At 41.3% G+C, this 13,349-nt stretch overlaps 1 protein-coding gene and 1 long non-coding RNA gene across 16 annotated transcripts in view; one reads left to right on the top strand and one right to left on the bottom strand.

Annotated features, from left to right (window-relative positions):
• Positions 1-13,349, top strand: part of SPATS2L (spermatogenesis associated serine rich 2 like) — a 181,059-nt gene that overhangs the window by 111,031 nt on the left and 56,679 nt on the right. For all 15 annotated transcript variants that reach the window (NM_001177916.1, XM_084998081.1, XM_084998085.1 and 12 more), the window contains 3 exon segments: positions 4,193-4,301; positions 7,499-7,548; positions 10,266-10,515. In NM_001177916.1, coding sequence (NP_001171387.1) covers positions 4,193-4,301; positions 7,499-7,548; positions 10,266-10,515 — 409 coding nt within the window.
• LOC146396078 (uncharacterized) overlaps positions 1-13,349 on the bottom strand; it is a 1,511,729-nt gene that overhangs the window by 80,388 nt on the left and 1,417,992 nt on the right. The window lies entirely within an intron of this gene.

Here is a 13,349-nt window from a genome sequence, read left to right on the forward strand (position 1 = left end):
AATCCGACTAGGAACCATGAGGTTGCGGGTTCGGTCCCTGCCCTTGCTCAGTGGGTTAAGGATCCAGCAGTGCCATGAGCTGTGGTGTGGGTTGCAGACGCGGCTCGGATCCCATGTTGCTGTGGCTGTGGCATAGGCCAGCCAGGTTCCTAGCCTGGGAACCTCCATATGCCGCGGGAGCGGCCCAAGAAATAGCAAAAAGCCAAAAAAAAGATTAAAAAAATAAAAATAAAAAATAAAGTACAGTCTGGTGACTATAGCTATACATACTATATTTTATACTTGAGAATAAATCTTAAATGTTCTCATCATAAAATAAGTGGCAATTATCTAATGGGATGGAGGTATGAGCTAATGCTATGGTGATTATCATTTTGCATTATATACATGTATAATATCAACGTGATGCATACCTTAACTTACATAGTAATATATAGCTCATTACATATAATGATATATACATATGTATTTATATATATAATTTGTACATGGTAAGGATAGATTAGAGACAGAGAGAAGAGGAAGAAAGCTATCCTTCGAACATGATGAAGGAAGAAGAAAGGACAACATTAAAGGATGGTTAAGGATGCTCCCAAGACCTAAGTTTTTTGCATAGCTTTGTAGGCTGCCTGATCTGGTCCCTGCCCCACCTCTGGCCTCATCTTTTACTCTCAAACCCTCAGCCTCTGCCTTCCTCCCATTCCCTCCTCATCTGAGCCTGGCCTCTCACTCATGCTGTTCCCTCTGCCTAAAATGCCTTTCCCTTTTTTTTTTTCTTTCTTTTTAAGGACACACCTGGGGCATATGGAAGTTCTCAGGTCAAATCAGAGCTGCAGCTGTGGTCTACACCACAGCCATGGCAACACCAGGTCACAGCGGTATCTGTGACCTATGCCACAGCTGGCGGCAATGCTGGATCCTTAACTCACTGAGCAAGGCCAGGGATCGAACCTCCATCCTCATAGACACCATGTTAGGTTCTTAACCCACTGAGCCACAATAGAAACTCCGAAGAGCCTTTCCCATCCATCTCTTCCCTCTTGTATTTGTCACAACATATAAGAATATATTTATGTGTATGATCATTTCTCATATGTGCATCCCCCTCTAGGTTCTTATCTGTAAGAAGCTTGGTGCCTTGTCACAATAGGCATTCAAAAAAATATTCACTGAAAGGATTTTTAAAGAGAGCAAGAGAAAAAGTGAAAAAGAACTTAGATTTGACAAAGTTAATGATATTTTTTAATATAGAGGCTAGAAAGACTAAGAATCATAAAATGTGAAACTAGAAAAAAATGGAAAGACTCCTGAGTCACGTATATACAACTACATATGTCTATTGTATTAGAATCTTTGATAAAACCCACAGAGTTAGCATTTATGAATGTCAAGATTGTAAGCCGGCTTGCTACAATGTCAGACGCTCTAAAAATTATAAACTCGTATCTTGCACTGCTTTCTCATTATAATCTAAATACTCTTATATAGAGATCCATATGGAGTAGGCTGCTTACTTTCTAAAACAATTAGGAAATAGGCTATAAGCTTAATGGGGGATTCTGAACAGTAGAATCACATTACACATTATCATGCATATATAGTCCATAATCCATGAATCTGATTACAGTAAATTGCATGTAACTCTAAAACTCAACTGGTCATAATGTAACGGTTGATGAAAACATGTCAGGATCGTACATTGCTTTTGTGATGAGCCTCGTGGATGCTGCTCACCTGGGCACCCTGTCGCACGCTCATATTTGTCAGTAGTGGCTGCAGTAATCCCCTCAAGGGACAGCTGGGTGTGCCAGGTTTTGCTAATGTGGATAGGACATCCTATAGTAGTTGCAAGATCTGTGAGATAAAGGTCAGTGAATTATATTAGGCAAGAAGAAAGAATATGTGCAAAATTCGATTAAGAAATACCTGTAGGTCATTAAAAATTGAATATCAGCTTAATCAATTGAAATCCTTGGCTCTCGTATATATTTACTTCTACGGTTTTATTTATTTATTTATTTATTTATTTATTTATTTATTGTCTTTTTAGGGCCAGACCCACGGTATATGGTGGTTCCCAGGCTAGGGGTCGAATCTGAGATACAGCTGCCAGCCTAGGCCGGAGTCACAGCAACGCCAGATCTGAGCCGTGTCTGCCACCTACACCACAACTCAAGGCACCTCTTGGATCCTTAACCCCAATGAGCAAGGCCAGGGATCAAATCTGCATCCTCATGGATGCTAGTCAGATTCATTTCTGCTGAACCACGAGGGCAACTCCACTTCTTCTGTTTTAAATGTTTGATTTTCAGAAGTGTGTTTAGGAACATGTTCTAGATGATGGTGTCGACTAAAAAAAATCCACAACCTGAAAGATGAGAGTTAAGTTTTATTTGGGGTGAAATAAGGACTCGAGAAGCATCTCAGGTAGCCTTAAGAAGCCACTCTGGGAGTTCCCGTCGTGGCTCAGTGGTTAACGAATCCAACTAGGAACCACGAAGTTGCAGGTTTGATCCCTGGCCTCACTCAGTGGGTTAAGGACCCGGCGTTGCCATGAGCGGTGGTGTAGGTCGCAGACGCGGCTCAGATCTGGCGTTGCTGTGGCTCTGGTGTAGACCGGTGGCTACAGCTTCGATTAGACCCCTAGCCAGGGAGCCTCCATATGCTGCAGGTGCGGCCCTAAAAAGACAAAAGACCAAAGACAAAAAAAAAAAAAAAAAAGAAGAAGCCACTCTGAGGCTGTGCGGGAGGAGCTAGGTTATATAGGAGTCTTTGCAGCAAAGGACAGGTAGCTGGAACAAAAGAGGTCTGGGAAATCATTCCTTTGATATGCACATCAGCTATCAGGGCCAGCATCCTGAGTTTTCATAGCCTGCAGGACTCACCTGCTTTCACCATTGGAGGTAACTGCATTTACAGATGACTGTGACATCCTTTATCCTTAACTACAGCCAGGGCTGAAATACCACCCAAAGAGGAAAAGGGGGAATATCTGGATGTGATGGGGGGCGGGGGAGGTGCATGCAGCACACACTCATTTTACAAAAGTTTGTTGCTGCTCTCCTGAAGGTTACCACCAGTCACAAGGAGCAGACATTACCATGAAGGATTTTAGTGTTTTTCTAGGCATGAGGAGATGCAAGAATTGGGCACAGAAGATCTTCCTCTAAAAATATCTGACCTGGAGTTCCCGTCGTGGCGTAGAGGAAACAAATCTGACTAGGAACCATGAGGTTGAGGGTTCAATCCCTGGCCTTGCTCAGTGGGTTAAGGATCTGCGTTGCTGTGAGCTGTGGTGTAGGTTGCAGACGAGGCTCAGATGCCGCATCACTGTGGCTGTGGTGTAGGCTGGCGGCTACAGCTCCGATTGGACCCCGAGCCTGGGAACCTTCATATGCTGTGGGAGAGGCCCAAGAAATGCCAAAAAGACAAAAAAATAAAAGTAAAAATAAAAATATCTGACTATCTGAAGGCCTGTTTTTTCAGTTTTCCCAGAGCACAGAGTGCCTCACTCCTGGTTTCCACCCTGAGCTCCACTCGGGGTGGTGCTGCAGGTTTGTTGCTACAGTGGCTCATGTTTGACTCCACAGAGAGGCCGATGGCAAGTGCCAGACTTCCGCTCACAATAGCTAAGATTGCTATTTCAAAATTACAATGTCCCACCTTCTTCTGTCTCTATAAACATTGATGGAGTTTCACAACATACTTCTGGGAACCTCAGTATGACTGTCTCCACTGTGCATATAAGAGAAGCTGAGGCATGAGGCTATTTCTGTCAAGTTTCCAAAAATACCTCCTGAGCCAATGGAGAAGAGAGCCTGAGACAGAAAACTATCTGTGTCCTCACTGAAAACACATCTTGTATGCATCTGGAGTCTTGGGGGTGGGAGGCAGGGATTTGGGGAGAAGAGGGAGTAGATTGCAAAACCAGAGTTGGCTTTTCACACTTGCTACTCCAGTCCTAACAAGGACATCTTTGTAGAAATGTGTACTCAAATAAAGAGGCTATCAAGGTGATTACCAGGATGAATTTTTACCGGTCTGAAATGCCTAGAGTGTGCTTGATGGCTCCAAGATTGACTAGGTGGTTTTTTAAGGCCTTTCTGACGTTATTACTCTAGCCAGTGAGAGAGTCATGGATGAATTATATTCAAAATGCTTACCTTTCTTTTTCTTTGCCTTTCCTTTCCAGATCTATGCAGTTCGATCAGTTGTTCCCAACAAAAGCAATAATGAAATAGTCCTGGTGCTACAACAGTTTGACTTTAATGTAGATAAAGCAGTGCAGGCCTTCGTGGATGGTAAGTATAGACGTTCTCTGAACCTAAAGCTGTTAGAACTAAATATTCTGTCTAGTCTATATTTTTTTGCCTTGAATGAATTGAATACTAATTATTCATTAATGCTTAATTTTCATAAACATATGCTGGGCATTTAAAAACACATCTACATATGAAGAGCAGAATTTGGAAGTTCTTCCTCACTGAAGGAAAAAAAAAAAAGACTGTAGATAGTTTCCAAAGGATACCTGCTAATTCCATTGTCTCTCCATCAGTTCAGTTCATTATTAACCGTGTCCTTTACTTGATGGTGGCCTTGTTAATGGAGGCTAATTCCTGATCTGGAAAGCCATTTCACCTCTTTAACTAGCATAGTTCTACTTGGCCTTGTGGCTGGAATCCCTGAACTTGATGCTTATGTAGTCTGAGAGGACTAGTTTAATCTTTGATATCCTTAGCTTGTGATGATTTTGAGGTTGCCTGAACTCACTTCATCTTATCTACCTCTGGAACCTTTTCACTGTCTTAAAAAAAAAAAAAATCTTTTTTTATACAGCCCATTGCCCGGGATGTTATAGAACCTGAAGTCTCAGGAATGTATTGGCGCTGTAACTGCTTAACCCATTTCTTTACATTGCCTGTAAATTATGGGAAATTCTTCTCTCCTAATCAAATAAAGCAAGTTCTATTTATGAACAGAGATCTCATATTTGTCCTTAGTTATCGTATGTCGTATGTCTTCTTTCCTACCATCACCAAAACTTCTCTTCTGTAAACATGGACTAGCTAAACATAATCTGACCGAAAGTTCAAAAATCTATCAGCACATTTCTCACTTTTATCCGAGTTGTGCTTTATTTGTTGAGGACATTTGATTTGCTTACTGTCCTAGGAGGAGAAGAATCTCCCTAAGTTTCTTTCTGCATATAGTATAATTGAATTTCAGGCAAGGTCTTGGCACCAGGCACCACCTCACCCTCTGATATCTGCAGTCAAGGTTTAGGGCCCTGATTGAATTTAAAAAATGACTATCATTCAAAATAGACCTGCAAACCGAGCCACAGTGCATAACTGTTTTTCCTGCTTTGTACACTAGCAGATAGATACTCTTTACTCATAATAAACACATACAGAGAATGTGATATTAATCTGACTTTGCAGCATTTGGTGCAGTTTGTCTCCAGAAGAAAATTGGGGCAAACGTGCACATCCTGCCTCAGATAAACTCTCTTTTCAGGTTTCACTTGTCAGCATCACTCACATGGGAAAAAGCTTTAGGACAGGAAAAAAGCTATTATTCTCATGCTTCCCCACCCTGACTTGGACTGAGGCCCCCACCTTCTCCATCATGAAAGTTTTTATTACAAAGTGACCCTGATGAGATGCACAGATGCTCAGAACTGATGGGCTGTCATCAAACCCATTCGTATTTAAATAGAGCCCCATGTTTGTCCTTCGTGAAATTTTCAGCTTGTCAGTATTGAGGTCTCATTTTTAAAAACTCATTGATTGCTGAGAAACTTCATATCACTTTGGATGGGGACCAATGGGAAAACGTATCTCAAAATCACTGAAAATCAGAAATATTTGTTAGGAATCATTTACAAGGCACATGAGAAGCACCCTCTCTGAGTGGCTTAAAAAACTCCAAGCAGTTTCAGTATAATTAAAATTTAATAATAACAGTTTCAAAATTGTCTGTAAACATAAGTATTTATTTCTTCTCCAGAATTCCTCTCTAAAAACGCACCCAAATTGCAAATAGAATCTATATCAAACTATGAAAATTAGAGGAATAATTGAATATTGCAATCAAAAGCAGAAAGCAACTCACCTCCTTTCTCTAATTAAAAAGAACAATATTTAACACTTTTTAAAGTTTCATTTTATTTGGAAAACTGAGGTCGAGCTATAAGAACTACCCTAATGATGATTAGCCACTGGTGTGACTTATCAAGAAAACTAGTGAAAATGAATTCCTACAGTTCTTCAAAAGAAAAGAACTGTGAAACGTTAATTCTCTGCGCAAATTAGAGAAAGACTGGCCCAGTTAATAAAAAGTCTGAATTACAGCTTATTTTAAGTGCAGTCTTACTATTTTAAGTACATGTAACTCAAAAAGCCTAAGAGGGGCGCTGAATTGGAAACTCTGAATGGATGGGAATAATTAGGCTTTCTAAACATTAGTCAAAGCAATATGGCCTTCTGCTTATCTAACAGTGACAGTAGACCCAGTAATTGGGGCCCTACTAATTTGAAGTTTCTTATAAAGACCAGCCCGAAGTTTATCTTTGTTTGGCCAACACACTCATTGTAGAGAACTATTAGTGTAATGAGATTGTACGAGAATGCTTAAAATTGTTAAAAGAATACATTTATGAGCTCCTCTTTTAGAAGTACCTACTTAAATGAGCACAACCGATCTACTCATTACCCATTAACTTATGGTTGAAATTACCCCCAGTGCAGTTGGAAGGAGGGAAGCACTTAGACTGCTTAGTAGACACTTATTGTACCTGATGGATGGGTAGGCATCTCTTTTCAAATATTTTCTAGCTTAATCGGGTCAGGCCTTTCTCTGAGTCTGTGGGATCCCACGTATGCCCGGGAATGGCATTGACAGAACCTAGGACTCAACTTATCGGATGAGCTTCTTTTGTTTCAAAGTGGAACCTCCAAAGACTGCATCCCATCCCTAACCACAGTAATGAGGGCAAAACTACCCTCAGATCATCGGTCCTCCTTTATCGCCTTGCAGGCTGTGAGCATGATGAGTAGAGGCAGAAAATGAACAGGAGTGGCCAAACTGTTAGGATTCACATGGTTAATAATATTCTAAATCCCATGTTTGGCCTGGAAGATTGTAGGTATTTTGACTCATATATCAAGTAGAACAATTTTAATTCTACCTATGGCAATGAAGCTATCAGAAAATTCTCAAGATATATTTCATTTTCTCTAAGACAACATAATGATTAAAAAAAAAGTAAGCTTCATGTAGTGGGGCTTAATACTTTGATAAAACCAAGATCATGCAGTGAATTAAATGAAACTCTGGAAATAAAAAACGAAACTGGCATTTTTATTAAGGTAGGAGGTAGCAAAACAAATGAAAAAGCCGGGGAAAAAAATCACTACCAAGGTGGAAAGACAGAGATGAATTTTGCATAGTGTTTTATTATGTGAATACACATTGAAGATTCTTTGTCTTTGTCTAGGCAGTGCAATTCAAGTTCTTAAAGAATGGAATATGACAGGAAAAAAGAAGGTAAGATTGATATTGATTGTAAATTAGTAATGTCTTCCATCACAACCTTCGTGGTGGTTGTTATTTTAACAAGGCTGCCAATATTGTGTTTCTTTCAGATACCTTAATGTGTACACCCAGGAAGCTTCCAGATTCATGACTCTTAAATTATCAGCCACCCTCACTCCTAATGCCCTTGTTTTCTGTTCTAGTGTTTTGAACCACCAGGTGTGCTTTAGAAGTCCTAGAGTTTTTCTTTTTAAGTATTAAGGCGAGCCCAAACGGAGAATTCAAAGGACTCTAGACATTAACTTGCCTGAACGTATCCTGGAGCACAAAGGAAAAAATTAAGGAGTGTTTTAAAGATACTTGAAAAGCTCTAAATATTTTTTCACATGTTTTTCCAGCTGAGAGAATTGGTCCAGGGCTGCCCCGAGATCCTTTTTTGCCTGAGTTACTAATAAGCTAGATTTTTAATAAAGGAAGGGAAAAAAGAAAAAAGAAAAAAAAAAGAAAGAAAGAAAGAATAGAAAATACCTTAAACTCATACAAGGAAGAGACCTCTGTTTTCTTCTTGTGAACCCTGGCAGACTGCTCCTTGGGAACAGAGGGAAGACTTTAGTCTGCCCTATTCAGATTATTTAGCCTTCTTGTTTGGTCACACAGAATCTGACTTCTGGGCACATGTGAGGTTTGCAGAGCACACACGGGCTTTGGTTTCTGGCACACACTGTCCTGATCCTGTGAACTCTGAGAGGCACTCACTACTCCTGTAAGGTGCAGCTTCCTTCTTGGTCTTGGCCTGGACTCGGTTTCATGATTTTCACCAGAAGTCTGCTTCTCTCTCCAAAGTAACTGCCCCACCCATTTCTACCCTTCCCAGCCAAGCCCGAGTTTGGGAATCTCATTCCAGGATGTCCTATCCAGTCTCCCCTTCCCCCTGAGGGAAGATCACGGGCCTGCAAAACAGGTTTTAAACAAACACCAAAAAAAAGCAATACTGCTTTCAGAAAATCCCTGACATTACTGAAATTATCCTTTCCTCCTTCTTCTCCTTCTCCTCCTAGCTTCATGGAGAATAGGAAGAATTATGAGATCTCCTTTTTTTTTTTTTTTTTTTTTTGCTTTTGTATGCCGCCATCTTTGCCAGTCTTCGCTTATCTCTAAATCATAGCTTCCCAGGCTCCTGTGTGAGATGAGGATGATTTGCCAGTGATTGAAAGGCAGTATTTATATTTCCATGGAAAAATCTCAGATGTGTGGTTTGGGCATTAAATTTCTCTGATGTTAAAAAAAAAAAAAAGGAGCAGACACAGCTGCAGACCCAACTCGTTACCAAGCCTTCCTCTGAGAGGTTCAGTAGGAAATGGTCTCTGCAGACCAGAAGATGTGGGGCTTGAGGAGAAAGAGGTGCCCCTGAGCCTCCCCTTTACCCAGCGAATGCGCTTCTCTGCCCTGAAAGAGCCCTTACTCAGGGGCATGATTGTGGTTTCAAAGGAAAAGAAGGGGAGTTGAGAGGAGAATTAAGAGGAAAATGTTTCTTTTCCAAATGCGTTGAAGAACAAAGCCAGGCTGGTATTTAGCTGGCATTCACTGATGCAGGAGGCAGGACAGGGTCTGTCCTGATGGGTCTAGTATCTGTTCTGATTGGCTGAGACCTGTATCAAGGCCTACAAATTGTCAGTTATCTAAAATGCAGGGTTGCTGTGATTTTGAACTGCTTAAAGGGAAGTCTTGTAATGCCGTTCAGCCAGGGACTGAGCGATCCAAGTGTCCTAGCAGACCCACATCAGTCTGGCGTGGCTTCGTGGCAGTTGTCCACTCCAGCTTAAATATTCCTGGGGATGATGACGGGATTTCCTTGACAGGGACAGCAATCCAGGGGTCTCCTGATTGGTCAGTGCCTTTTCATTGACCCAACTTGGACTTCGCAGATCTGACTGCTCTTCCTCATTTTGCAAGGGCTTGCCCGCCTTTTTGGTACCAGCCCTCCCCTCAGCCTCCCCTCTTCTCCCTATGGCTCAGAGCCTTAGTCTTTCCCCTCCCCCACCTCCATCACCTTTTTAAGAAATGAGAGTTCTTGGGAGTTCCCGTCATGGCTCAGTTGTTAACGAATCCGACTAGGAACCATGAGGTTGTGGGTTCGATCCCTGGCCTTGCTCAGTGGGTTAAGGATCCGGCATCGCTATAGGCTGTGATGTAGGTTGCAGACACGGCTCCGATCCTGCGTAGCTGTGGCTCTGGCGTAGGCCGGCAACTACAGCTCCGATTGGACCCCTAGCCTCGGAATCTCCATATGCCACAGGAGCAGCCCTAGAAAGGCAAAAAGACAAAAGAAAAAGGAAAGGAAAGAAAAGAAAGAAATGAGGTTCTCCAATGGCACAATAGCTGAACGCAAACTCTTCCAGGGCAGTTATCCCAAGACTTTGCTGTGTTACCATTCAGAGATGTAGTGGTGAGTCTGCTCAAAAACTACATCGGCTATTTAAGCCATTTCCTGCTGTTTTTTCCTTTTAAAGGAAACTTTTTGTTTGCTATGTTTGTGAGGTAAAAGTTTAGACAAGTCATTGTAAGAAGATATTTATATTGATTTGGGTGGCTAATAAAGATGTAGGTGTTTTCTCCCATTCTATTAGAAGAGAGAGAGAAAAAAAGGAATAACATACCTTATTTTGCTCTCTTGTATCTCAAGGGTGTGAGCTAAATAACATTACCTTCTCATTTGTTTCTGATTCTAGAACAATAAGAGAAAAAGAAGCAAGTCTAAGCAGCATCAAGGCAACAAAGAAGCGAAAGACAAGGCAGAGAGGCCGGACGCAGGTCCCCTGCAGCCGCCGGCGGCGCCACAGATACAGAATGGCCACGTCAACGGCTGCGAGAAGGACAGCTCATCCACTGACTCCGCCAGTGAAAAACCAGCTCCTGCCCCTCGTGAGAAAAAGATCTCGATACTCGAGGAACCTTCAAAGGCACTCCGTGGGGTCACAGGTCAGTCATTCTTAAGTAAAGTTGCTTAGGAAGACATGGACAAAAAAAAGATGCCAAAGGGCCCAGTGGGACAGTCATTGCACGGTTGCTGTTGTTGGAAGGGAAAGGCGGTACTTCTGCAGTGTCCGCAGATCCAAACGGTCTTCCCGAAGGATGGCGGGTGCAAGGAGGCAGGTAACTGGGCCAAAGAGGAAGTGTGCAATCTAGCTCTGCACTAAGAGTGTTTGGTTTTTTTTTTTTAATCTAAAAGATATAGTCCTAGTCTATAGTGGGATCATAAGGAAAATGGAAATTCCGGTTTAAAGAAATTGTCCTTCAGAGTTCCATTGTGGCTCAGCAGGTTAAGAACCTCGCCAGTATCCATGAGGATGTGGGTTCAATCCCTGGCCCTGCTCAGTGGGTTAAGGATCCAGTGTGGCTGCAAGTGGCAGCATAGGTCACAGATGTGGCTGGGATCTGGCATTGCTGTGGCTGTGGTGTAGGCTAGCAGCTGCAGCTCTCATTTGACCCCTAGCCTGCGAACTTCCATATGTCACAAATGCAGCCCTAAAAAGCAAGAAGAAAAGAAAAGAAAAGAAAAATTTTACCAACACTTTTGTTGGGTAAGGGAGGAATAATTGGCAATGAAAGGAAATGTTTAAAGGGTAGATCAAATTATTTTGACTCCTGGTGTCGTATATTATGTAATAGAATATAACCTTCCATGGTGTTTGAATCTGGAATGTTAATTATTTGTGCTACAGCTGTATATTCATTACTCAGCAAAAGCCTACTTCTTAATCCACTGTATGATCTTTGGGTCATCATTTCATCTCTGATCGTGTCCCATTTCCTTTGCACAAAATAAGGCAGTTATCCCAGAATCTACTAGATTGGTGGCCTTCAATACTATCTGACCCAGTGCTCCATTTTAATATCAAATCCTAAAATCAAATTCATAAATCTTATACCTAGAAACAGAATGACAATCGCATCAAAATTTAAAAAGTTCAAGAACAGGAGTTCCCATCGTGGCTCAGTGGTTAACAAATCGGACTAGGAACCAGGAGGTTCTGGGTTCAATCCCTGGCCTCCCTCAGTGGGTTAAGGATCTGGCGTTGCCGTGAGCTGTGGTGTAGGTCACAGACGAGGCATGGATCCGGTGTTTTGCTGTGGCTCTGGCGTAGGCCGGCAGCTACAGCTCCAATTCGACCCCTAGCCTAGGAGCCTCCATATGCCGCAGGTGCAGCCCTCGAAAAGACAAAATAAATAAATAAATAAAATTAAAAATTAAAAAATTAAAAGGTCAAGAACAAGTAAAAGAGAAAGCCTAATAAAATGGTCAGATGTTCACCCCCACTTATAATGAATCACTTTGAACTTAAAGGAAGAAAGACAATAGTCAACTGGATATTGTGCACACTGTTTCTTTACATTTGATGTGTGAAATAACTAAATAAGTATATTTTTATGTAGACATGGGGTCACTGTGAATGCAAGTGCTACAAATTGACAAGTGCTGACTGTCAGCTCAAGTATTGTGACTGCAGTGTGGTTGGCCATGTGATTTTCCAAATGGTGAAAAATGCTTGGCAAAGTTCTGAACACCAGAGAGTATAATTTTCTCTTAATCTGCGTAGTAGTTGAACCCTAGAAATCCAAGTACATCTTGGAAATCCATAGGACCAACTGTTCAAAAATACTTTTATGTGCCCCGTGTTTAGGAGGAGATGAGAAAGTTCAGGTCACAGGGCAATTCTTTGTTGGGTGGGATTCCTGTGATCGTGAATCAGCCAGTGTCCTGCCCTCCAACACCCACCCATACACAATCATCTTGATAAATTTTAAAACTGCCTTGTTTTTCAAAATGCCTCCTAAGATCAACCAAAGATGAATAAGACAGTGGCTCTACCTAGAAAGAGGTCGGTCTAGCGGAAAAGACGGGTGCCAACAGAAACTCACATGGTGACCAGTACTGAATCAAGGCTACCATGAGGAAGCATTAAACCGCAGATACCATATAACACACGAGGAAGCTTTTACATTGATCACAAAGCTCTCCTTTTCTTCCGCAACACATTCCCTAATGACACTCTTCATAGTGAGCGCTGTAATTCAGATCATCCTGACTACACAACGATTTCTTAAAACCAAACACAAAAATAACCTATTTCTATTTAGAACCTGGATTTTCTAGTTGTTGTTTTTTTTTAATTCAGCTTTTCCTCTGCCTAACAATTTTGAGAATGTTTTGATTTATAGTCAGGGTAGGAGAAAGAAATTAAATAATCGAGTGGCAGATTCCCAGCTTTGCTTGTGATTGCTTTCACACGAATTACTTTCAAAATCTAATTACTCAAGGTGCTGTTGTGATATTAATCACACCCTAAAAGCCGAGTACATATATTTGTTCATATACTTATAATTTATACCTTCCTCCTAAAACAATTTCGGTAACTCTATCCAGTATATGACATTCGAGGAAATGCAATATTGAAGTGCCTCACTTCATAGCTGCCTTGAAAGTTAAGTAGCCATCAGACAAGTTCTCTGTACGAAGGAGGCTTTTGTGAACCCCCGATCATGAACCTTTCGGTGAAGGATACTTTATTGCACTAAGAGCCATCCTAATATCTCTCTGGTTTTATAAGTTTAGCATGAAGGCATTGATGTTATGTCAGTATTGTTTGTTAATAATTAGTAATTCAAATCCTTGTAATTTTTTCTCTTAAGGAATAAAGGATGAAAATGGAAGGTTACTAGAGTTTTGTGCAAAAAGAAAGGAATCCTCCTGGTTGACCTTTAATTTCATTAGCAGGTCACTTGTAATTATAAATTTTAAAATGAGTTTATAA

The sequence above is a fragment of the Sus scrofa genome, chromosome 15 (genome assembly GCF_054392235.1).
Source record: "Sus scrofa isolate SSC_HxYL_T2T_F1_AM1 chromosome 15, Sscrofa_HxYL_maternal_Yorkshire_Landrace_v2.0, whole genome shotgun sequence".
In the NCBI taxonomy this organism is placed as follows: Eukaryota; Metazoa; Chordata; class Mammalia; order Artiodactyla; family Suidae; genus Sus; species Sus scrofa.